This window comes from Aythya marila (assembly GCF_965140915.1).
Source record: "Aythya marila genome assembly, chromosome: 3".
Taxonomy (NCBI): Eukaryota; Metazoa; Chordata; class Aves; order Anseriformes; family Anatidae; genus Aythya; species Aythya marila.
The window spans coordinates 12,925,636-12,945,002 of NC_139044.1; the positions used below are offsets into that span (position 1 = coordinate 12,925,636).

General features: G+C 70.5%; 3 protein-coding genes across 7 annotated transcripts in view; 2 read left to right on the forward strand and 1 right to left on the reverse strand.

Annotated features, from left to right (window-relative positions):
• Positions 1 to 203: 203 nt before the first annotated feature.
• On the forward strand, positions 204 to 2,741 carry MRPL2 (mitochondrial ribosomal protein L2). Its single transcript, XM_082758429.1, has 6 exons — positions 204 to 482; positions 1,564 to 1,687; positions 1,778 to 1,893; positions 1,992 to 2,102; positions 2,343 to 2,416; positions 2,507 to 2,741. The coding sequence occupies exons 1-6, from the start codon at positions 230 to 232 to the stop codon at positions 2,723 to 2,725; spliced, it is 897 nt and encodes a 298-aa protein (XP_082614555.1). The 5' UTR covers positions 204 to 229; the 3' UTR covers positions 2,726 to 2,741.
• Positions 2,742 to 2,881: 140 nt separating this feature from the next.
• On the forward strand, positions 2,882 to 12,178 carry LOC309876458 (cullin-9-like). 5 transcript variants are annotated; one of them, XM_082756747.1, is made up of 28 exons: positions 2,882 to 3,548; positions 3,856 to 4,010; positions 4,082 to 4,570; positions 4,691 to 4,826; positions 5,135 to 5,325; positions 5,395 to 5,785; positions 5,888 to 6,077; positions 6,150 to 6,357; positions 6,444 to 6,631; positions 6,708 to 6,916; positions 7,001 to 7,256; positions 7,375 to 7,480; positions 7,704 to 7,931; positions 8,024 to 8,114; positions 8,195 to 8,366; positions 8,439 to 8,544; positions 8,621 to 8,716; positions 8,800 to 8,975; positions 9,122 to 9,501; positions 9,637 to 9,743; positions 9,828 to 10,010; positions 10,130 to 10,278; positions 10,367 to 10,583; positions 10,656 to 10,806; positions 10,904 to 11,040; positions 11,127 to 11,256; positions 11,547 to 11,749; positions 11,841 to 12,178. In XM_082756747.1, exons 1-28 carry the CDS (start codon positions 2,939 to 2,941, stop codon positions 12,123 to 12,125), a joined length of 5,940 nt encoding a protein of 1,979 aa, XP_082612873.1. In that variant the 5' UTR covers positions 2,882 to 2,938; the 3' UTR covers positions 12,126 to 12,178. The 5 variants fall into 5 exon arrangements, 4 of the variants coding, with proteins under 4 accessions (XP_082612873.1, XP_082612872.1, XP_082612871.1 ...); XM_082756746.1 differs by having other exon boundaries at positions 9,122 to 9,255; positions 9,325 to 9,501; positions 10,367 to 10,806; XR_014317180.1 differs by having other exon boundaries at positions 10,367 to 10,806; positions 11,624 to 11,749; positions 11,841 to 11,979.
• A 242-nt stretch (positions 12,179 to 12,420) lies between these two features.
• LOC309876514 (phosphofurin acidic cluster sorting protein 2-like) overlaps positions 12,421 to 19,367 on the reverse strand; it is a 43,773-nt gene continuing 36,826 nt past the window's right edge. Inside the window, exons 10-24 of the mRNA XM_082756904.1 lie at positions 17,752 to 17,845; positions 17,340 to 17,411; positions 17,012 to 17,142; positions 16,752 to 16,884; positions 16,530 to 16,634; positions 15,565 to 15,671; positions 15,237 to 15,391; positions 15,037 to 15,147; positions 14,844 to 14,946; positions 14,150 to 14,192; positions 14,031 to 14,073; positions 13,804 to 13,945; positions 13,481 to 13,704; positions 13,171 to 13,284; positions 12,421 to 13,084 (exon numbers count right to left, since the gene is read on the reverse strand). Of these exons, the coding sequence (XP_082613030.1) occupies positions 12,969 to 13,084; positions 13,171 to 13,284; positions 13,481 to 13,704; positions 13,804 to 13,945; positions 14,031 to 14,073; positions 14,150 to 14,192; positions 14,844 to 14,946; positions 15,037 to 15,147; positions 15,237 to 15,391; positions 15,565 to 15,671; positions 16,530 to 16,634; positions 16,752 to 16,884; positions 17,012 to 17,142; positions 17,340 to 17,411; positions 17,752 to 17,845 (1,693 nt within the window). The 3' untranslated portion in view covers positions 12,421 to 12,968. The remainder of the gene's footprint in view (positions 13,085 to 13,170; positions 13,285 to 13,480; positions 13,705 to 13,803; positions 13,946 to 14,030; positions 14,074 to 14,149; positions 14,193 to 14,843; positions 14,947 to 15,036; positions 15,148 to 15,236; positions 15,392 to 15,564; positions 15,672 to 16,529; positions 16,635 to 16,751; positions 16,885 to 17,011; positions 17,143 to 17,339; positions 17,412 to 17,751; positions 17,846 to 19,367) is intronic.

Here is a 19,367-nt window from a genome sequence, read left to right on the forward strand (position 1 = left end):
CCTCCCCGCTCCTCCCCCTCCGCTCAGCGGCGCGGCCCCTTTAAGCCCAACATGGCCGCCGCCAGCCGCCACTGGCGCCGGCGCGCCCCCTCGCGCCACCACCTGGAGCGTGGCCACGCCCCCACCCCTGTAACCACGCCCCCTACTCCCCGTGGCCACGCCCCCCTCGCCCGGTGGCCGCGGCGCGCAGGCGCGGTGCCCTCCCAGGGCGGGGGGAGCGGCGCGCAAGATGGCGGCCGCGGCGCTGTGCCGGGCGCTGGGGGCGCTGGTGCTGTCGCCCCCCCGCGCCGCTATCGCCGCCGCTGTCGCCGCCGCCCGGCCTGTCGCGACAGCGGCGCCCGCTGGGGTCCTGGCGGCGGCCGCCGGCCGCTGGCTGAGCGGCTCGGCGGCGCGCTGCACGACTGACCCCATGTGGAAGTGCCGCGTCAAGTACACCGTGCGGCCCCTCGGCATGAGGAAAACCGGGGGGAGAGACCACACGGGTGGGCACCGGGGCACGGGGGGCTGGGGGGACATCTGGGGGCTGGGGGGACATCTGGGGGCTGGGGGGACATCTGGGGGCTGGGGGGACACCGGGGGCTGGGAGGGCACCGGGGGCTGGAGGGGGATCCGGGGGGACACCGGGACTGGGGGAGGCACCAGGGGAGCTGAGGGGGGACATGGGGGGCTGAGGGGACTTGGGGGGGGCACTGGGGGGCTGAAGTGACCTTGGGGACCGAGGGGACCCTGGGGGAGGACACCAGGGCTGGGGAGGGCACCGGGGGGCACTGGGGGGCTGAGGGGACACCGGGGACTGGGAGGGCACCGGGGGGTTGGGAGGGGACCCGGGGGCCTGAAGGGATCTGATCTGGGGGGGGCACTGGGGTTGGGGAGGGCACCTGGGGGGACCCAGGGGGCTGAAGGGGACCTGGGGAGGGGGCATTGGGGGGGCTGAGGGGATCTGGGGGGGTACTGGGGCTGGGGAGGGCACTGGGGGATTGGGGGACCTGGGGGGGCAGGGAGGGCACTGGGGGGCTGAGGAGGGACTCGGGGGGCTGAGGGAACCTGGTGGGGGCACCGGGGGGCTGAGGGAATCTGATCTGGGGGGGGCATTGGGGTTGGGGGGGGGGGTACCTGAGGCGACCTGGAAGTCTGAGGGGGACCTGGGGGGGGTCCCTGGGGTTTGAGGGGATCTGGGGGGGGCACTGGGGCTGAGGGGGGCACCAGGGGATTGGGGGACCTGGGGGGGCTGGGAGGGCACTGGGGGGCTGAGGGGATCTGATCTGGGGGTGGGAGACACTGGGGTTTGGGGAGGCACCTGGGGGGACCCAGGGGAACCTGGGGGAGGCACTAGGGGTCTGAGGGAACCCGGGGTCTGAGGGGGGCACCAGGGGGTTGAGGGGGACCTGGGGAGGGCACTGGGGGGCTGAGGGGATGTTGGGGGGGCACCGGTGGTGGGGAGCGACCAGGGGGCTGAGGGGACTGTGGGGACTTGAGGGGACCCAGGGGGGGCTGAGGGGGCCACCAGGGGGCTGAGGGGACCCTGACCCATGTGGAGCCCCCCCCCTCCACCTTGTCCCTCAGGTCGCATCCGTGTGCGGGGCATCGGCGGGGGCCACAAGCGGCGGTACCGCATGATCGACTTCCAGCGGCTGCGCTACCAGGAGGGCACCGAGAAGGTGGTCAGCGTGCGATACGACCCGTGCAGGCGAGCACCGGGCACCGGGCAGGGTCCGGGGGCTGGGGGGGACCCTGCAGCGCAACAAACCCCACTCTGACCCTCCGTGCCTCTTGGCAGGTCGGCTGACATCGCGCTGGTGGCTGGCGGCAATCGGAAGCGCTGGATCATCGCCACGGAGAACATGCAGCCGGGGGACATCATCAGGAACTCGGCACACATCGGCAGGATGGCGGGTGCGCACCCCGGGGCTGCGTGCCGGCCCCGTTGGGGGCTCGCTGCCCGCCCCGTGCCACGCTCATGGCTTTTTCCCCCCGGTTTCTCCCCCCGGCAGTGTCGGCCAACGAAGGGGACGCCTACCCGCTGGGGGCCCTGCCCGTGGGCACGCTGATCTGCAACCTGGAGAGCCACCCCGGCAAGGGAGCGCAGTACATCCGCGCGGCCGGTGCGTCTGCGTGGGGGCACCTGCCGCCTGTCCCCTCCTCTCCCCGTGCTGGGGTGCGAAGTTGTGTTTCCTAGGGGTGGGCACAGCTGTGTGACAGCCTCCCCGTGCTGCCCCTGAGGGTCTGTCCTCTGGGGGAGGCGCTGCGTGAGTGGCACGGGTGTTTGGGGACGTGCCCACCGTGGTTCAGGACAAGGTCCTGCTGCTCAGGGCAGCCCCCTCCTCCTCCTCCTCTCCTGGCAGGGACCTGCGGGGTGCTGCTGCGCAAGGTGAACGGGACGGCCATCGTGCAGCTGCCCTCCAAGAGGCAAATGCAGGTAGCGGAGCCGCGCCAGCCCTAAACCCTCACCTCCTGCCCCCCGGCTAACGGCAGTGGGGGTGCTGACGGCTTCTCCTTTTTTCCCCAGGTGCTGGAGACCTGCGTGGCCACGGTGGGCCGCGTCTCCAACGTGGACCACAACAAGCGGGTGATCGGCAAGGCGGGACGCAACCGCTGGCTGGGCAAGCGGCCGCACACGGGGCTGTGGCACCGCAAGGGCGGCTGGGCCGGCCGCAAGATCAGGCCCCTGCCGCCCCTCAAGAGCTACGTGCACCTGCCCCGCGTGGCAGCCCCGCCGGGACAATAAAGCCGCCTGTGCCAGCTCCCACCGGGCTCTTGTTGCCGTTAATTAATGAACGGGGAGGGGGGAGGGGACTTGCAGGGCCCAGCCCCCCTCTGTCGCTCCTCCTGCGCATGCGTGCGGCGCTGCACGCCCGGAAGCAGCACGGAGCCGCTCGCCCCGGTGGCAGCAGGGATGCTGCCTGCGTGAGGCTGTGTCTGCACGCTGCTCCTCGCTGTCATGCGAGCCGCTCAGCCTCCTCCTGCTGCTGCTGGCCATGGGCCCCCAGCTCCTCCCAGTCCCCCCAGTACCGGCCTGGTGGTGCCGCTGGGCCCCGAGCTGCAGGCCTGCCCGCGGGAGCTGCTGCGGCAGCGGCGAGGCCAGGACGGGCAGCCGCAGTACCTGGTGCGCTGGAGCCTGGTGCGCTCGGAGTCCTCGGCGGGGCCCGACGCCGGGAGCGTGTCGCTGTGGATGTCCGCGGAGGAGGCGTGCGCCAGCTGCCCGGCGCTGCTGGGCGAGGGGAAGCCGGCGGGGCCACGGGCCGAGGAGGAGGAGGAGGAGGAGGAGGAGGAGAGGGCGGCCGGCCCGGACGAAGCCTCGCTGCGGGAGATGGAGGCCGACGTCGGGAGCCTGGTGCGGCGAGCCGGCCGGCAGCTGGGCGGCGCCGGGGCCGCCTCCGTGCTGGACACCGTCCACGTGCTGAGCGCCTACGCCGGCATCGGCTCGCTGGCGGGCGCCTTCAGGGAGACGGGAGCCCTCGAGCTGCTGGCGAGGATGCTGTGCCACAAGGACAAGCGGATCTGCCGCAGCGCCGGCAAGATGCTGAGGGCCCTGGCTTCGCACGACGCAGGTCGGGGGGCTGGGAGGGAAGCAGGGTGCCCTTCACCTTGTCCATGGCAGTCCCTCCAGTAGCTGATTTAGGGGACACACGCTGTTCCCACTGTGGTGTCTGAGAGCCCCCCGTGCTCCCCTCACTGGCACCGAGACCCCCCGGCCACCCCAGCTGCTGGTGCCACATTTCTCCCCATGCACACAGCTCTCCCCAGTAGCTGCACACATGCACACACACAAGAGAGAGATGTTTTATCTCTCATGTGTCTCAGGGTGGTGTGAGGGCTGCCTTTAGGAGGCCTGAAGGGTTTCTGCTGTTCTTACAGGGAGCTGGGCGTATGTCCTGCTGTCCCTGAGCCAGCAGGACGGCGTCGAGCAGCACATGGACTTCGACAGCCGCTACACCTTGCTGGAGCTGTTCGCTGAGACAACGTCCTCAGAAGAGCACTGCATGTCCTTTGAGGGCATCCACCTTCCCCAGGTAGGGGGGGAGCCCGGTTTGGGGGTGGAGGCGCCGAGCCAGGCAGCCCCTGAGGGCCCTGCCCGTTGCAGATCCCCGGGAAGCAGCTGTTCGCCCTGGTGAAGCGCTACCTGCGCGTCACCTCCCTCCTGGAGGAGCTCGGCAGCGGCGAGGAGCAGGGAGGGGAGCAGCCGGAGAGCAGCCGCGTGAAGCAGGAGTTTGAGTTCAGCATGGCGATGGCCGGCCTCATCGTGGAGCTGCTGCGTGCCATGGGCTGGGAGCACAGCCACGAGCCAGAGCCGCCGGCCCGGCAGGAGACGAAGCCTCCCACCGCCCGCTCCATCTTCCAGCACGGGGCCGCGTCCTGCAGCGCTGCCCAGGCAGCCCCGGCTCCTGCACCGAAGGAGCCCAGCGCCTTCAAGACGCGCTCGGCCTTCCCCAGCCGCAGCAGCTACGTGGAGTACGTGCGGGCGCAGCTGGTGCGCGGCATGCGGGTGCGCCTGCTGGAGGACTACGAGCAGGTCAGCGCGGGGGACGAGGGCGAATTTCGGCAGAGCAACGATGGCACGCCGCCCGTGCAGGTACCTGCTGCTGCGAGGACGGAGCCAACCATCTTGGCACTGCTGTGGAGCCTCGTGTAGGGGCAGCACGGGTTATCTTCTGTTCCCTCGCTCACCTCTCTGTGGGTCTCTCCTCCGCAGGTGTACTGGCAAGCCCTGGGCTGCACCTACTGGGTTCACTGGCACATGGTGGAGATCATCGGCTCCCCGGGGCAGGAGGAGCAGGAGGGCCGGCAGCGGGGGACGAGGCTGATAAACAGCCACAAAGTGGCAGCAGGTGAGCATCGCCTCGGCTGCACCTGCGGCTCCTCTAACCGGCCCTGCTGGCACTCTGGGTGCTGCATGACGGAGCCTTGCCCTGCTCCAGGTGCTGCAGGAGCAGTTTGGCACAGCCCTGAGCTGGAGGTGCCCTGCTCCTGATCCCAGCACGTCCCCTCCCTCCTCTCGCCTCCCTTTCCCGCGGCAGGCTGGGGGCAGCAGGGACCCCTTGTGCTGCACGGGAGCTGTGTGTGGCAGCGAGGGGCGCGCAGCAGCGGGGCAGCTGGCGGAGCTGACGCCGCCTCCCCTGGCTCTGCCGCCCTGCAGGGGCGCAGCCGTTCTGCCCCAAGCCCCTGGGGGGGCTGTACTCCCCGCCCTACCTGGGGGAGCAGCCGAGCCAGGCCGCGGGGACGCTGAGCCGCGCCGAGTGGTGGGAGCTGCTCTTCTTCGTGAGGCAGCTGGAAGCGCAGGAGCAGGAGGAGATCGCCCGCCTGCTCCAGCGGCAGCGGGCAGCGCAGGTGGGGGCCGAGGGGCGAGGGTGGGCAGCGGGGACCCGTGCGGGGGCTGACGCGGCCCCGTCTGTGCAGCTGCCGGGGCTGGACGAGGAGGCCCTGATCCAGCTGCCGGTGCCCGCGGGGCTGGCCCAGGAGGTGCTGCGGGTCTTGGAGGAGCGGAGCCGGGGCAGTGCCTGCAGCCACCTGCGCGGCTCCCGCATCTATGGCAAGTACTGGCCGGGCAGGGGGGCCGAGCGGGACGGCGGGGGCAGCCCCGAGGTGCCCTCGGAGGGTGCTGGATGCGGGAGCGCTGGGCCTGGTGCTGCGAGGGACGAGGCAGCGAGGGACAAGGAAGCAAAGGACGAGGCAGCGAGGGACGAGGACGAGGACGGCGTCTGCACGGAGCTCAAGTCGGATTCCCAGCTGTTCGGAGAGCTGCTGGAGAGGGAAGGGCTGCGCCTCCCGGAGGCAGCGGAGAGCGGAGGTGACGCCCCAGGGGGCACGGGCACGGGGCGCTGGAACCCGCGCGGGGCTGCGGGGGCCCTGGGCGCTGCTGCCGCCCTGACGGCCCGGCCTCCCCCGGCAGCGTGGGGCAGCTGCGAGGGGGCTCGCGGCAGGGGCTCGCTGGCCGAGGTGGCGCGTGTGATGGAGGCGATCCGGAGCGGCGGCTGCGAGGCGGAGCTGCGCGTGGCCGGGCTGCAGCACATGGTGAGGGTCCTGCAGCAGGAGCCGGAGCCGGAGGCGGAGCAGCAGCAGCCGGGCGGCGAGGGCACCAGGTGCGAGGGGAGCCCGGCACGGGCAGGGCAGGGCAGGGCGCCGAGCCCCTCCTGAGCGGCCTCTGCGCGCAGGGAGAAGCTGGTGAGGGCGGCGGTGGAGCTGCTGAGCGCCCAGGCGGCCGAGAAGCGCCCGGCGGCGCTGGCGCTGCGGCTGGTGGCCCTGCTGCTGGAGAGGCGCGCCTGGCGCGTGCCCTTCGCCACGGAGGGCGGCGTGTGGGCCGTGCTGGGCTGCATGCGGCAGCACGCCGCCTCCGCCCTGGTGCAGCAGGCGGGCCTGGCGGTGAGGAGCGGCCGCGGGGCGCCGCGGGCGGCGGGGCCGGGCCGGCGGAGGCGCCCGCAGCCCCTGAGCCGCCCCGGGCCCCGCAGGCCCTGAAGGCGCTGGTGGGAGCCGGCGAGCCCGGAGGCGCCGCGGGGACGCCCTCGGCCCTGAGCCACGGCGACGCGCAGCTGCTGCGGGAGGTCTTCGCCAGCATCGGCTCCGCCGGCGGCGAGGGCTCGCCGGGCCTGCTGAGCGCCATCCCCGCCGCCGTGCGCGCCATGCGGGGCGTCCCCGGGTACGGGAAGCAGGGTGTGGGGCCGGGGTGGGTGTCGGGGACCAGGGGCACTGCCACGTCGTGCCTGTCCCCGCAGGGGCGCCTCGGGCGTGCGGAACGGCTTGCTGGTGCTGAGGATGCTGGTGGACGGGCACCGGGGCCTGGCGGAGCAGCTGGTGAGCGGCGAGCTGCCCGCGGTGCTGCAGAGCTGCTGGCGGGACGGGCAGGGCCCCACCGCGCTGCTGGCCCTCGGCGTCATCAACCGCCTGGCGGAGCACCGGCTGCCCCTGGGCCCCGAGACCCCAGGTAGTGACCCCGCGCCCCCTCCCCGCGCCGCGGCCCCACGGTGCCCGGGCCGGGCCCGCCACGTCCCCGCTCCCTGTCCCGCAGGCGCCGAGGCCCTGCTGGAGGCCAGGGGCGCGCAGACGCCCGCGGGCGGCCCGGGGGACGGCGCGCTGCCCGAGGACGTGGTGGTGGCCCTGGAGCGGCAGCTCTGCGGCGGAGGCCCCGGCCCTGCCCCCGACCCCGACCCCGAGCCCTCCGGCCGGGCATCCCCGCGGCCGCAGGAGCGCCGCTGCTTCCGAGCGCTGCTGCGCAGCCTGGAGCTGCGGGGGGCCGAGAAGAGCATCGGGCTGCGGGTCCTCAGGTGGGCTGTGAGGGGATCTGCAGGACGTGGCCCCTGCGGGCTCGGCAGGAGGAGCAGGAGCAGGGCAGCGGGGCTGGCTTTGTGTGCCGCGTCCTGAGGGGCCCTGTCCCTCGCTCAGGATCCTGAACAAGTTCCTGGACGGCTTCCAGGAGGACGCGCTGCCCTGGCACGAGTGCGTGGAGCCCTGCTTGTCCTTGCTGAGCGCCCACAGCAGCGACCGCGAGGTGAGGGGTCCTGGAGAGGGGCGGCTCTGCTGGCTGTGCCGGGGGTGCCTCGGGGCCCCTGCCCGCAGCCGCCCGGCCTCGTGGAGCAGCCCTCCCGGCTGCGTGGCGGTGGCTGCGTGCCCAGCAGCAGCTGGGTCCCTTGGGAGAGGGGCTGGGGCCCTGCGGCACGGCGCTGGGGGGCTCCTGGTGCCGGGCTGGCGGCTCAGGGCTGCCTCCTCCGCAGGCGGTGCAGGAGGTCGTCGGCTTCCTGCACCGCCTGGCCGCCGCCAGCAAGGACTGCGCCGTGGCCATGTGCCGCGCGGGCACCTACGAGGCCCTGGACAAAGCCCTGGAGAAGCACAGCTCGGCCGTGCCCACGGCGCCAGCCCTGCTGCAGCTGCTGAGCGGCTGCGAGAAGTTCGCCGGCCTGCACAGGACGCTGACGGGCAGCATCTTGGCCGGCTGCATCCAGGTGGGCCCGGGCAGCCGGGGAGCCCCCCGGGAGCCCTGCCCCCAGTAACCGCCCGTCCCCGTCCCGTCCCCGTCCCCGTCCCCGTCCCGCAGCTGGCGCTGGGGCAGATCGAGGAGCACCGCCGCAGCCAGCGGCCCATCAGCATCCCCTTCTTCGACGTCTTCCTGCGCAAGCTGTGCCGAGGTGAGCGTGGGGAGGGAGCGGGGCCCCGGCGCCCGCTGTGCCTGGCTGGCAGCTGGAGGCTCCGCGCGCCCTCCCCGCAGGCTCCAGCGTGGAGGCGAGGGAGGACAAGTGCTGGGAGAAGCTGCAGGTCTCCTCCAACCCGCACCGCGCCGGCAAGCTGACGGACGGGAACCCCAAGACCTACTGGGAGTCCAACGGCAGCACCGGCTCCCACTTCATCACCCTGCACATGCAGTGCGGGGTGGTGGTCAGGTAGGGCCGGGGGTCCCGGGGGCAGGGAGCCCCGAGGCTCTGCCCGAGCCCTGCCTCACGGACCCCACGCAGGGAGCTGAGCATGCTGGTGGCCAGCGAGGACTCGAGCTACATGCCGGCCCGCGTGGTGGTGCTGGGGGGGGACAGCCCCGCGGCCATCAGGACGGAGCTCAGCGCCGTGAGTCCACCGGGGGCTGGCCGGGGCCGCGGGCGCTCCCCGTGCCGCTGGCTGAGGGCTCGCCGTGTGCCCGCAGGTGACCGTGCCGCCCTCGGCCAGCCGGGTGGTGCTGCTGCGGAACGCGCCGCGCTTCTGGCCCCTCATCCAGATCCGGGTGAAGCGCTGCCAGCAGGTGGGGAGCCGGGGCCAGTGGCACAGGGCTGGCGGCGAGGGGCTGGGGGCCGAGCTCTCTCTCTCGCTGTCTCCCTCCCGCAGGGCGGCATCGACACGCGCGTGCGCGGCATCGAGGTGCTGGGGCCCAAGCCCAGCTTCTGGCCCGTCTTCAAGGAGCAGCTGTGCCGGCGGACCTCCCTCTGCTGCGCCGCTCGGGCGCACGCCTGGGGCCAGGAGATCCGCCGGGACCGGGGGCGGCTGCTGCAGCTCTTCGGCAGGTGAGGGGCCGGGGAAGCAGGGGTGCCCTGGGGCGGCCGGGGGCGTCCTGCCGGGGTGCCGAACCCTCTCCTGCCCCCCTGTCCCCTGTCCTGCCCCCCTGTCCCCTGTCCTGCCCCCCTCTCCGCTCTCCCCTGTCCCGCTGCAGGCTGAACCGGGCGCTGCGGCACGAGCAGGACTTCGCCGAGCGCTTCCTTCCCGACGACGAGGCGGCCCGGGCCTTGGGCAGGACGTGCTGGGAGGCCCTGGTGAGCCCCCTGGTGCAGAGCATCACCAGCCCAGGTACCGCTCGCGCCCCTCCCCGCGCTGCCCCGTCCCCGGGCGCCCGCCCTGAGCCCCGCGGCCCCGCAGACCCCAGCGGCGTCAGCCCCCTGGCCTGGCTGCTGAGCGAGTACCTGGGGAGCGGGGAGCCGGCCCAGCGCCCCCCGGCCCGCGGCGACGCCTTCGGCTCCTGCGTGCGGCTCCTGACCCAGCTCCTGGTGCACGTGGACCCCGGCGGCGCCGAGCCGGAGGAGGCGAGGGCGGCGGGTGAGCGAGGGGCTGCCCTCGGGAGGGGGCTCCGCAGAGGGCCCTGGGGCACAGGAGGGCTCGCGGCCGAGCCTCCCCGTGGCCGTGCTGCCGGCACCGTGTGCGGGGAGCTGAGCCCCGGCTGTGCCCCGGCAGGCGGGCAGGAGGGCAGCAACAAGGAGGCGCTGCCCAGGGCGGTGGCGCAGACGCCGAGCGGGCTGCGGGGCATGGCACAGTGCTGGCGCGGCGTGGTGCAGCAGCAGGTAGGGATGGGGCTGGGGCTGGGGCCGGGGCGGGGGGCAGCGGGCCGGGGCTGGGTGCTGAGCCCGGCGGGGCCGTGCCCCCAGGCGCAGCGGTTCCTGCAGGCGGCGGGGCAGGCGCCAGACGTGGCGGAGCGGTACTGCGGGCTGTACCGGCGCCTGCGCGGCACCACGGAGGAGCTCTTCGGGCAGCAGGCTGCCTTCCTGGGCGCCCTGGGCCAGGGCTTCGCGGGGGCGCTGCTGCAGCTCCCCTTCCTCACCGCCCTGCACGTGAGTCCGGGTGGTGTGGCTCCAGCTCCGGGGCCTCGGGCGAGCTCCAGGGTGGCCACGTCCTGGCCACCCCGGGGCCGTGGGGCGCCCCCTGCACACCCGTCCCCGTCCCCCCGCAGGCGAGCGAGCGGTTCGCCCGCTACCTGGACGGGAAGATCCAGGAGCTCGGCGGGGCCGCGGGCAGCACGGGGCTGCTGCAGCAGCTGCTGGAGCCCTTCGTCGTCTTCAGCGGCCTGGAGTTCGCCCACACCTTCGAGCACTTCTACCGGTGAGGTGGCCGTGGCCACGCGCTGGGGACGAGGCCGGGCTGGGTGGCGGTGGTGGCGGTGGCCCTGACGCGCCGGTGGCTGTGGCAGGCTGTACCTGGGGGACCGGCTCCTGGCGCAGGGCCCCTCGTGGCTGGAAGGGGCCGTCCTGGAGCAGCTGGGGCTGTGCTTCCCCCGCCGCTTCCCCCAGCAGATGCTGAGCGACCTGGCCGAGTCGGAGGAGCTGCAGCGGCAGTTCCGCCTCTTCCAGCTGCAGGAGCGGGACAAGCGGCTGCTGGAGCCGGGCGCGGAGAGCCCCGAGCACGAGGTGAGCGGGGCCGGCTGGGGGCCAACGTGCTCCCCGCGGGGCCCCGAGCTGCCCCCGTGTCCCCGTGTGCAGGCGCCGGGGGAGGCTCCGGAGGTGACGGTGCTGGCCCTGTCCCCGCGCTGCTGGCCCGTGTCCCCGCTGTGCCGCATGGCCGAGCCCGGGAGGTTCTTCCCGGCCGCGCTGAGCTCCCCGCTGGGCGCCTTCGCCGCCTTCTGCGGGCAGAGTGAGTGCCACGGGGTGCCCGGCACCGGGGCTGCTGGGGCTGGGGGCCGCCCGGCAGTGCTGTTGGCCCTGGCGCTGGCGCTGGTGTCCCCCGGCAGGCCAGAGCTGGGCGGGCGCGAGGCCGCGGGGGCTGCAGTGGACGTGGCTGGGCCGTGCCGAGCTGCGCTTCGGAGACTGCGTCCTGCACGTGTCCACGCTGCAGATGTTCGTCCTGCTGCGCTTCAACGGCGCTGAGGTAGGAGCTGGGGCCGAGCGGGGCCGTGACCCCTGCCAGGGGTCTCCGGGCGCTGAGGTCCTCGCCCGGCCGCTGCCCTCCCGCAGGAGGTGGCCGTGGAGTCCCTGCTGCAGGCCACGGGGCTCCCTGCGGAGCTGCTGCAGCAGGCGCTGGCACCGCTGACCGAGGGCGAGGGCGAGGGCGAGGGTGTCCTGCTGCGGAGCTGCACGCCGGGGGGTGAGCGCGGGGCCGGGCACCCTCGGGGGTGCTGGGGGGGTCCTGGGGGGGTGGAGGGGCTCGGGGGGATGCGGAGGGGCTCGGGGGGAGTCTGGCTGCTGGGGCTCAGCCCCGGGGCCAGGTTGGGGCTGGGCTTTGGGGTGGGTGCGTGTGTGGGGCTGGGGGCTCGTGGGCACGCGGGTGGCAGGGTGTGGGGTCTGCGTGGGGCCGGGCTCGGGGTGACGGCAGCGGTCCCTGGGGCTCCTGCAGGGAGCAGCTCGGGGCCCGGCTGACCGTGGGCCGGGTGCTAGCTCCAGGTGCCCTGCGGCTGAACCGGGCGGCCCTGGCCCAAGCCTCCGGCCGCCAGCTGAGGCTGCTGCCCCGGCAGAGGTACCTGCGGGCAGAGAGGGCTGAGAGCGGCGCCCTGGAGAGGAAGAGGAACGTCCTCTGCTGCCTCCTCAGCCGCATCCTCAAGGCGGAGAGGCGGCTGCACATCGACAACCTGGTGTTCAGGGTAGGGAGGCTGCGGGCGGGGGGCGGCGAGGGGCTGCCCGGGGGCCGTGCCGGGCGCTGCCCTGCAGCTGGCGGCTCCCTCGCTGCTGTAGGTGCTCGCTGCCTGCCAGAAGGGCGAGCTGGGGCCGGGGCTGCAGTTCCCGAGCTTCTGCTGCCACAGCGTGGACGTGCTGTCCTGCGTGCTGCACCTGCTGAACCAGGGCTACCTGCGGCGCCAGGAGGAGAGGCCCCACGTCCTGGAGTACGTCCCTGATGAGCCCACAACACCCCCCAGCTCGCAGGCACAGCCCCCCGTTGCCTTCCAGACTGTGGAGATCAAGACAGCCCCGAGCCCGGCGGCTGCTGAGAGGAGACAGACTTTCTCCACGTTCAGGTAGATAAGGAGCGGGCTGGGCATAGCCTGTGTCCTGCTGGCCCAGCCCTTCCTGAGGACTTTAATTTTGAATAAAGAAGCCCAGCTGTTCCCAATCCCATCGGCTGATGTGTCTGAGAGCTGCACCTGGCCCCTACGGTGGAGTGGTGGGGTTGTGCCTTTATTTTCCACCTCCCCGAGGTGGCCCTGCTTGCTGGAGAGGTGCTGGCGGCCACCTTCAGGCTGTTTTGTTCCCTCTGGATCATGCCCTTGAGCATGGAGGGAGCCACACCACCGCCGCCGTAATGGTACCAGCATTAATTTATTAAAATTAATCCCGAAAAGTAACCGTACAATAAATTTAAAAAAAATAGAATCTTGTAAAAAAAAATCCCAGCTGCCCCCAGGCCGCGCCTCCAGCTGGCAGCACCCTGGGGACAGGGCTGGGTTGGGGGGGAGGGATGTGGACATGAGGGTGACCCCCCCGGCAGCCCGGGCACGGCTTCGGCTTCACCTCGCCGGCCGTGGCAGCGGGGGGATGAGGAGCGTGGCTGAGGCAGGGCCAGGGAGGGCAGGGGGCCCTGCTGAGCAGCCCCTGCTGTGGCTCCGGCGCTGGGGAGCTGCCCGGGCCCAGCCCAGCTGGGGCCCCGGCGGCCGCAGCGGGGAAAAGGGGGGCCCGGAGAACCCCCCCCAGGGTCCCCTTGTCCCAGGCTGCCGTTGGGGGTGAGGGGAGGCGGATGGCGCGGTGCCCTGGCTGGTGTCGGAGGATGCGTGGAGCCGGCCTCGGTGCGGGTGTGGAGGGCCCTCTGCAGAGCTGGAGGGGGCTGGGCCGTGGAGTGGGGGCTCCCCTGCCCCTCCGCAGCGCCTCTCACACGCCCTTGGAGTAGCCGAAGATGCCCACGGGGAGGTACTTGACATGCGTTGGCCACTGCGCTGCCAGCTGGAAAAACTTCACGTCGTTCCACTCCACCCCATCTATGGAGACTGAGGGCAGGGGGGATCGGTGAGGTGCAGCCCCAGCCCCCTGCTCGGGTGCCTGCGGCCCCGTGGGGCTGGCGCCCCCCCCTCACCTCGCAACATGGTGTTCTGGTGCTTGGCTGTGCAGATGAGGCGCGTGATCCCCTCGATGACTTGGCTCTTGGGCTCCAGGTCCTTCTCCTTGGGTTTCTTGCTCAGGAACATCACTGGGGGGCCGTGGCCAGACGAGACCACCATCAGGACGTCCCCACCTGGCTCGGGGTGGGACCCCTCTCCCCAGAGCTGGCTTCACCGCCTGGTTCCTGCCCTGCCAGCTCCCAGCTCTGCCCTCCTGCAGGCTCCCCCCTGCCCTTTTTTCCAACTGGTTGTACCCCCAAAAACTGGAGAGGGGTGAGGCCTTACCTTTCTTGTTCTTCTCCTTGGTGACCACGGTCATGGCCATGGTGCTGGGCGGCACCAGCTCCCCGACGCCGGGGATGCGGCTGACCTGGAGCGAGCGGAAATTGCTCTTGAGCGTGTTCTTGATGCCCGTCTCCCTCTTCTCGCCCTCCTTCTTCCTCTCCAGCCCCTGGGTCGTCCAGTAGTCCACCTGCAGGCCCATCACCTCCACGCCGGGGCTCAGAGACCTGGCCAAGAGGGGAGCAGCCATTAACCCAGCTGCAGCCAGCCCCGGGACCTGGCAGCCTGGCCTGGGAGCACCCCAAACCCTCGTGTCCCTTCCTTACCCGGCCCCCGAGAGCCCGCTGCTGACCGACGGGGAGGGCGGCGGGGTGCTCACGGTCTCCTTGCCGTAGGGGGCTGCTCCGCTGGCGGTTGGCGTTGAGCTCAGCAGCGAGGGGGCGCAGGCTGTGGCATCGTCCGAGTCCACTGGGGAGGGCAAGTGGGGGTCAGGGGGGCTGGGGGACAGCACCGAGGAGCTCCTCGTGGTGAGGAAGGGGCTCCAGGGACTCACCGGAGGCGCTGAAGGACTGCTCCACCAGGCCCACCTTCACCACCTGCGAGGAGAGACGGGTGAGACGAGCCCCGCCAGCACCACGCGCTGCCCCTCTGCCCCCAGCCCGTCACACTCACCCCCACGAAGGGCACAAACTTCTGGCAGGAGTCCTCATCGGGGCTGCGCAAGGAAGGAAAGCTGGTCAGGGGCCGGCCAGCCTCGTGGCTTGGGGATCCTCACACTGGCAAGTGGCCAAAGGGAGCTGGCTCCTGGCCGCCGGGCCCCTCTTCTCTGCCCTCCCTCCCCTGGGCCACCCTGTCCCCGCCGTGGCAGCGCAGGGCACACTACACAAGGAGGCAAGGAGTCGGCCCCTGCGGTGCCGGGAGAGGGCTGGCATGCAGGGAGGGCAGCCCTGCCCCGCTCTGGGGGCCGCGGCTCCTCTGCACTGGCAAGAGGGACGGGACGGGACCGGACCGGGACGGACGCACACGGGGTGGGGAGGGAGGGAAGGAGGGCGGGCCAGGCAGCGGCACAGCAAGCACGAGCCAATACCTGATATAAAAATCAAAATAGAGACTTCTCTTCCTTGGGTGCCAGAAACCAAGAGAAGGGAGAAGTGAGAGTGCAGCTGGAACACAAGCGTCAACCCCCCGGGGGCAGCACGCTGCTGGCTCACAGCCCCCAGCCCAGCCCAGCCCAGTCCATCCGTCCGTCCGTCCGTCCGTCCCCACCGGGGAGGGGCAGGGGGGGCAGCGCGGGGCCTCACTCAGCTCGTCCCCCGTCTCCCCGCGTGCCCGGCAGGCAGGGAAGGCCACCCCGGGCTGCGCTCACCTCTTCTGCTTGTACGTCAGCATGGCCTCGGAGATGGGGAGCTGGTGGGAGAGGCTGGCCCCGGCGATGAACTGGGTGACGCGGCCAGCGATGTCCACGGTGTCTGCGGGCACAGGGAGCGGTGAGAGGCCCTGAAGGTGGCTGGGACTGCCTTTTGGGGGTGCTGCCGGCCCCGTCGGGCCCCGTTCCTCACCTGCAGCGGGCGGCTCAGCCCTGCTGAACAGCTCCCGCCACGCCGTGTCCAGGAAGAGCGTGCTGTACTTGTTATCCACCGAGGCCAGGTACTTGGCGAGGGGGTGGGAGCCTGCGGGAGACACGGGGGATGCTGGCTGCAGGCAGGGGAACGGGCTGGGGAGGTGGGGGAGGACAAGGCAGGCTCGCCGTGGCTCTCACCCAGTGGTACGAGCAGGAAACGCAGGTAGTTGAGCCAGTCGGGGGTCTTGCTGGCCAGCTGCTCCACGAAGAAGCGGAGGACCACGCTCAGGTAGCTCTGGTCCCCTGCCACAACCACCTTCACCGGGGGAGGCATGTGGGAGTTGCAGTTACAGCTGCCGGAGGGACAGAAAGACCACCATGGACCCTCGGTGGCTCAGCTGGTGGCCCTGCCAGGCCAGCCAAGCCCAGCATCAGAGCCCTGCTGCCGCCACGGCGTCCCGGTGAGCCCCGGAGGGGACCAGTGCCCTCCCCAGCAGTGGCAGGACGGCCCCCGAGCTGCACTCACTATCGCTGGATGCGGGAGACGGTGGTGTTGAAGGCCGCCTGGATGTCCGCCACCGAGCAGGTGGACACGACCAGCTGCTTGTGCGCCAGGAGCTGCTCGCTCACGTACTGTCAAGGGACAGAGCCCGGGGTGAAGCCACGCCGCGGGTGCCTGCCCCACACACGCTGCACGGGATGGCTGCCACCGCCCGCACAGCCCTGGCTGCTTGCCCGAGTGTCCCCGCTCCTCCCAGCCCCTGCGCTGAGCTCAGCGGTCACCAGCCTGCAGTGACAAGGGCACAGCTGTCCCAGGAACCGGGCTGTGCTCCTCTAAATAAAGGGGTTGAGATCAAGGGACCCTCTGATTGAGCCCTGCCATCCCACAGCAGGGCCCTCCTTTGTTCGTTCCCTTCTCTGGCTCTCTCCCACGGCACTCCAAAATCCTTCCGTGCCTCTTCAGGTGTCTGCACGCAGCTGAACAGTGCTGCTGTGCTAGATCGGGGGGCTTAGAAGTGCCCACATCAGGATCTGGGAACAGACACCACTCCTTTTTCCCCTGTTAGCATGAGAGCTAGAGCAGGAACACACCAAGGATGTGCAGCCTGGGGAAAGACTCCCCCCGAGGAGCTTTTCTCCTGCCCCAAGGATGGATTTTCCAGCAGGCCCTCTCATCTCTAAGCAGGAAAAGTGCCTCTACTGCTCCCCGGGGCCTGGAGCCAGCAGGGGGAGTGCAGCACCTCTGCTGCAGCACCCAGCGAAGCTCTGAGCAGTACAAAGTGGCGTGAGGCAGGCAGCCTGACAGCCAGCCCCCCCGGGACTGCTCTGGGCATTGCGCTTTGAGGATCCAGCAGCGATGGAGGAGACGGACAGACAGACAGAGTGCAGGCAGCTCAGGTCTGCAAACGCACTGTGTCCCCCAGGAAGGGCCACGCAGGGGTGGAGGAAGGCCCAGCAGGGAGGACCCCCGGTCCCTTGGCAGCTACTCACCTGCCCCTGCCACTCGGCGACATTCACCAGCACGATGCTCTCTGGGAGATGCTCGTCGGAGACCAGGATCTGGTTCAGCTGATCGTAAACTGATTTTCGGGGCACCTATGACAGCGTCCCCACCAAGATTAGGCTCGGCAGGCTGCCCCGACCGACCTGCTGGCCGCAGAGGGCCCAGCAGGGAGAGCCCTGCAGCTGAGGAGGCCTTTCCAGGAGCCTCACCTGGGTGCTGTGCCACGAGTCGGGAGAGCTCTCGCTGTCCAGGCTGCTGGTGCGGCCGCCCTGGCCCTTGGAGCTCTGCCTGTCCTTCACGGAGGTGCTGCGGGGACGCCACAGCTGCTTGCTCTCTGCCTTGCTGCGAGCCAGAAGCGGGAGAGGTGAGGCTGCATGGGGGGAAATCCCACCTCCTCCAGCCCATCCTCACCCCGGCGAGCCATCGCTGAGCCTTCCCAGCTCTGCCACGGGGCCTGGAGCTGCCTTACCTGGGCGACACGGCACTGGGGAGCTCGGCTTTGGTCCCGGGGCCCAGCTGGGCCAGCCTGTCCACGCTGCCCTCCCTCGTGGCAGCCTCTGCGGGGGCCAGCCGGGGACTCGGCTCCTCTGCGGCCAGCTCCTGAGGGCCACACACAGTCACGTTGGGGCTCCCCGACCTCCTCCCTGTGCCCTGGGGGCCCTACAGCAGAGCTGAAGACCTCCTGCAGCCCCATCTCCTGACCCTCCTTCCAGCCCTGCTGTTCTCCAGCCCCCTCTGCCCATCCCAGGGACCGAGGGAGCTCCATCCCCGCTCCATGCCCCATAGCCTGGACTCACCACTGCGGGGACCTCTGCTCCCGGCTCCTCCTGCACTCGTGGAGCTCCTGGCTTCCTCTTCTCCGCCTCACCCTGGGGACAGGGAGCGGGGTTAGGGCAGGATGGAGTGCCCCGTGCGGGGCGGCTGCCGGTGCCCCATGCCCGCAGCGGGACCTGGCCCGGCCTCGCAGCACTTGTGCTCCCACGGGGGAGCCTGGCATCCCGCTGGGACCGGCCCCAGAGGACGCCCCCCTGCCTTGCCAGGAAGGCGATCGCTACCTGTCTGCTGGCACTGGGAGAAAGAAGAGGAAAGAAGGGAAGGAGCAGCCCCGGGTTTGGTCTCAGAGGGAGCTGCGGGCGCTGAGGGGGGTGCTGGGCTGGCCAGGGAGGGAAGGGGACGGGAGGTGGTGGTGGTGGTGGTGGTGTAACTCACAGGGCTGCCCGACTCTTGATCCTGCCCTTTCTGGCTGTGCAGACTGCCGATCTCAGTCTGGGAACCAGAATGAGAGACTCCCTCAAAGAAACGCCTGCAGAGAAACAGACAGACGGACGGACGGACAGACAGACGGGAGAGAAAAAAAAAAAAAAAAGGCAGGAATAAGAGAGGAACAAAAGTCACCACGACCCCAGCGCACCCCCGCCGGCCTGTCCCAAGCAGCACAGAGCACCGTGGAGAGGTCCCCGGGGCGGGACACGGGGTGGATGCCCACGTGGCCTTGTGCCCCAGCAGGCTGAAACCTGCGACCCCGGGGAATTAGAGGCAGGTCTCTGCCTCCTACCAGCAGCTGCTTCCCCCTCCGGTGATCCCCTGGCACGGCAGGGTGCAGAAAGGCAGCCCCAGCGAGGCAGGGGGGTCTCCACCCAGCTAGGTGCGGGGTCTCTGCCAACACCGCAACCCAAACGTGCCGCAGTGCCACTCCAAGTGACTCCAGCACAGCGAGGGCTGCCCGCTCCCACCTTCATTTCCCCTCTTTCCACCCATCAATTATTCATCAAGGACCCCTGCACGGCCTGTGGGCTGCTCAGAGACCACAGAAGCCTTGTGGAAACCAGCAGGCTGCACCGCGGGGTCTCCCCCCAGCTCTCCCTTGCAGGCAGGCAGCTCGCCCGCACCGTGCGGCTTCCCCTTAGAGAAGTGAGGCAACTTCCCCCGGAGCTGTCTGTCTGTCTGTCTGTCTGTGCTCACTCCCAGCAAAACCTCCTCTTGATCTGGCCTGCTGGGTTGCAGGGATGACCACAGGCACAGGACACGGCGCTGCTCTGTAAGCACTCTGCCAGATTTTCCACCGTTATCCTCATCTGGATTCACCTGCAGCTTCCTGCGGGATACCCACGGGCTTCTGAAGGCCCTGGCTGCCCCCTGCACTTTCCTTTTCTTGACTTCCTCATTTGTCTACAGCACGCTGTGCTGCCAGGCACGACAGCGTCGGGTACTTTGCTTTTACTGCTCCTGCTGGGACGTTGCATCTCAGTAAGTGATGGTCCCAGCACAGAGCAGCAGCATTTACAGGCTGCCTGGAGAACTCACGGCTCAGTTTTCCCCTCGCTAGCTCCATGCCCAGCTGCTTCACCACACGGTCATTCACAAAAGCCACAGATTTGGAGGCTGTCTTGTGCCCGATGAGATATTTTCCCCAGGTCACACGGGGATAGCTGATGCCTCCTGTTAATAGCACATTTCTGCTCTCGCCACCCCTCCAGTCTCCAGGACAGGACCTCAGGCACCGTCACCACCCTGCACAGCCGTGGCTCTGCACTTGCCTCTTCTCAGCCAACAATCTCAATCCGCCCAGACAGACCATATTAAAACCTTAAGAGTCAAACCAGAGAAACATGATAAGCTTTCTAAAAATACAGCCCCCGGCCAGCTCCTCTCCTTTGTACTGTCCCTGTAATCCTACCTGATACGGCGTACCCCTGGCTGGCACCTCGAAAAGAAAGTGTCCCCAGCCCTTAGAGACTGGATTCACCCAATCTGTGTGCATTTGGTCTGGCTTTCAACGCCCCCTTCAAACGGGGCTGCCTCCCCCCCGCCACATGGAAGCTGCG

What these genes read in the sequence shown, in the direction of transcription:
- MRPL2 (XM_082758429.1), top strand. Translation starts at nt 230, where the DNA reads ATGGCGGCCGCGGCGCTGTGCCGGGCGCTGGGGGCGCTGGTGCTGTCG. An exon ending in GCAGTACATCCGCGCGGCCG is followed by an intron (nt 2,103 to 2,342) that starts GTGCGTCTGCGT and finishes CTCTCCTGGCAG; the next exon opens with GGACCTGCGGGGTGCTGCTG. An exon ending in CCTCCAAGAGGCAAATGCAG is followed by an intron (nt 2,417 to 2,506) that starts GTAGCGGAGCCG and finishes TTTTTTCCCCAG; the next exon opens with GTGCTGGAGACCTGCGTGGC.
- LOC309876458 (XM_082756745.1), top strand. Translation starts at nt 2,939, where the DNA reads ATGCGAGCCGCTCAGCCTCCTCCTGCTGCTGCTGGCCATGGGCCCCCA. An exon ending in CCTGGGCCCCGAGACCCCAG is followed by an intron (nt 6,917 to 7,000) that starts GTAGTGACCCCG and finishes CCTGTCCCGCAG; the next exon opens with GCGCCGAGGCCCTGCTGGAG. An exon ending in GCGGAGCTGCACGCCGGGGG is followed by an intron (nt 11,257 to 11,546) that starts GTGAGCGCGGGG and finishes GCCGGGTGCTAG; the next exon opens with CTCCAGGTGCCCTGCGGCTG.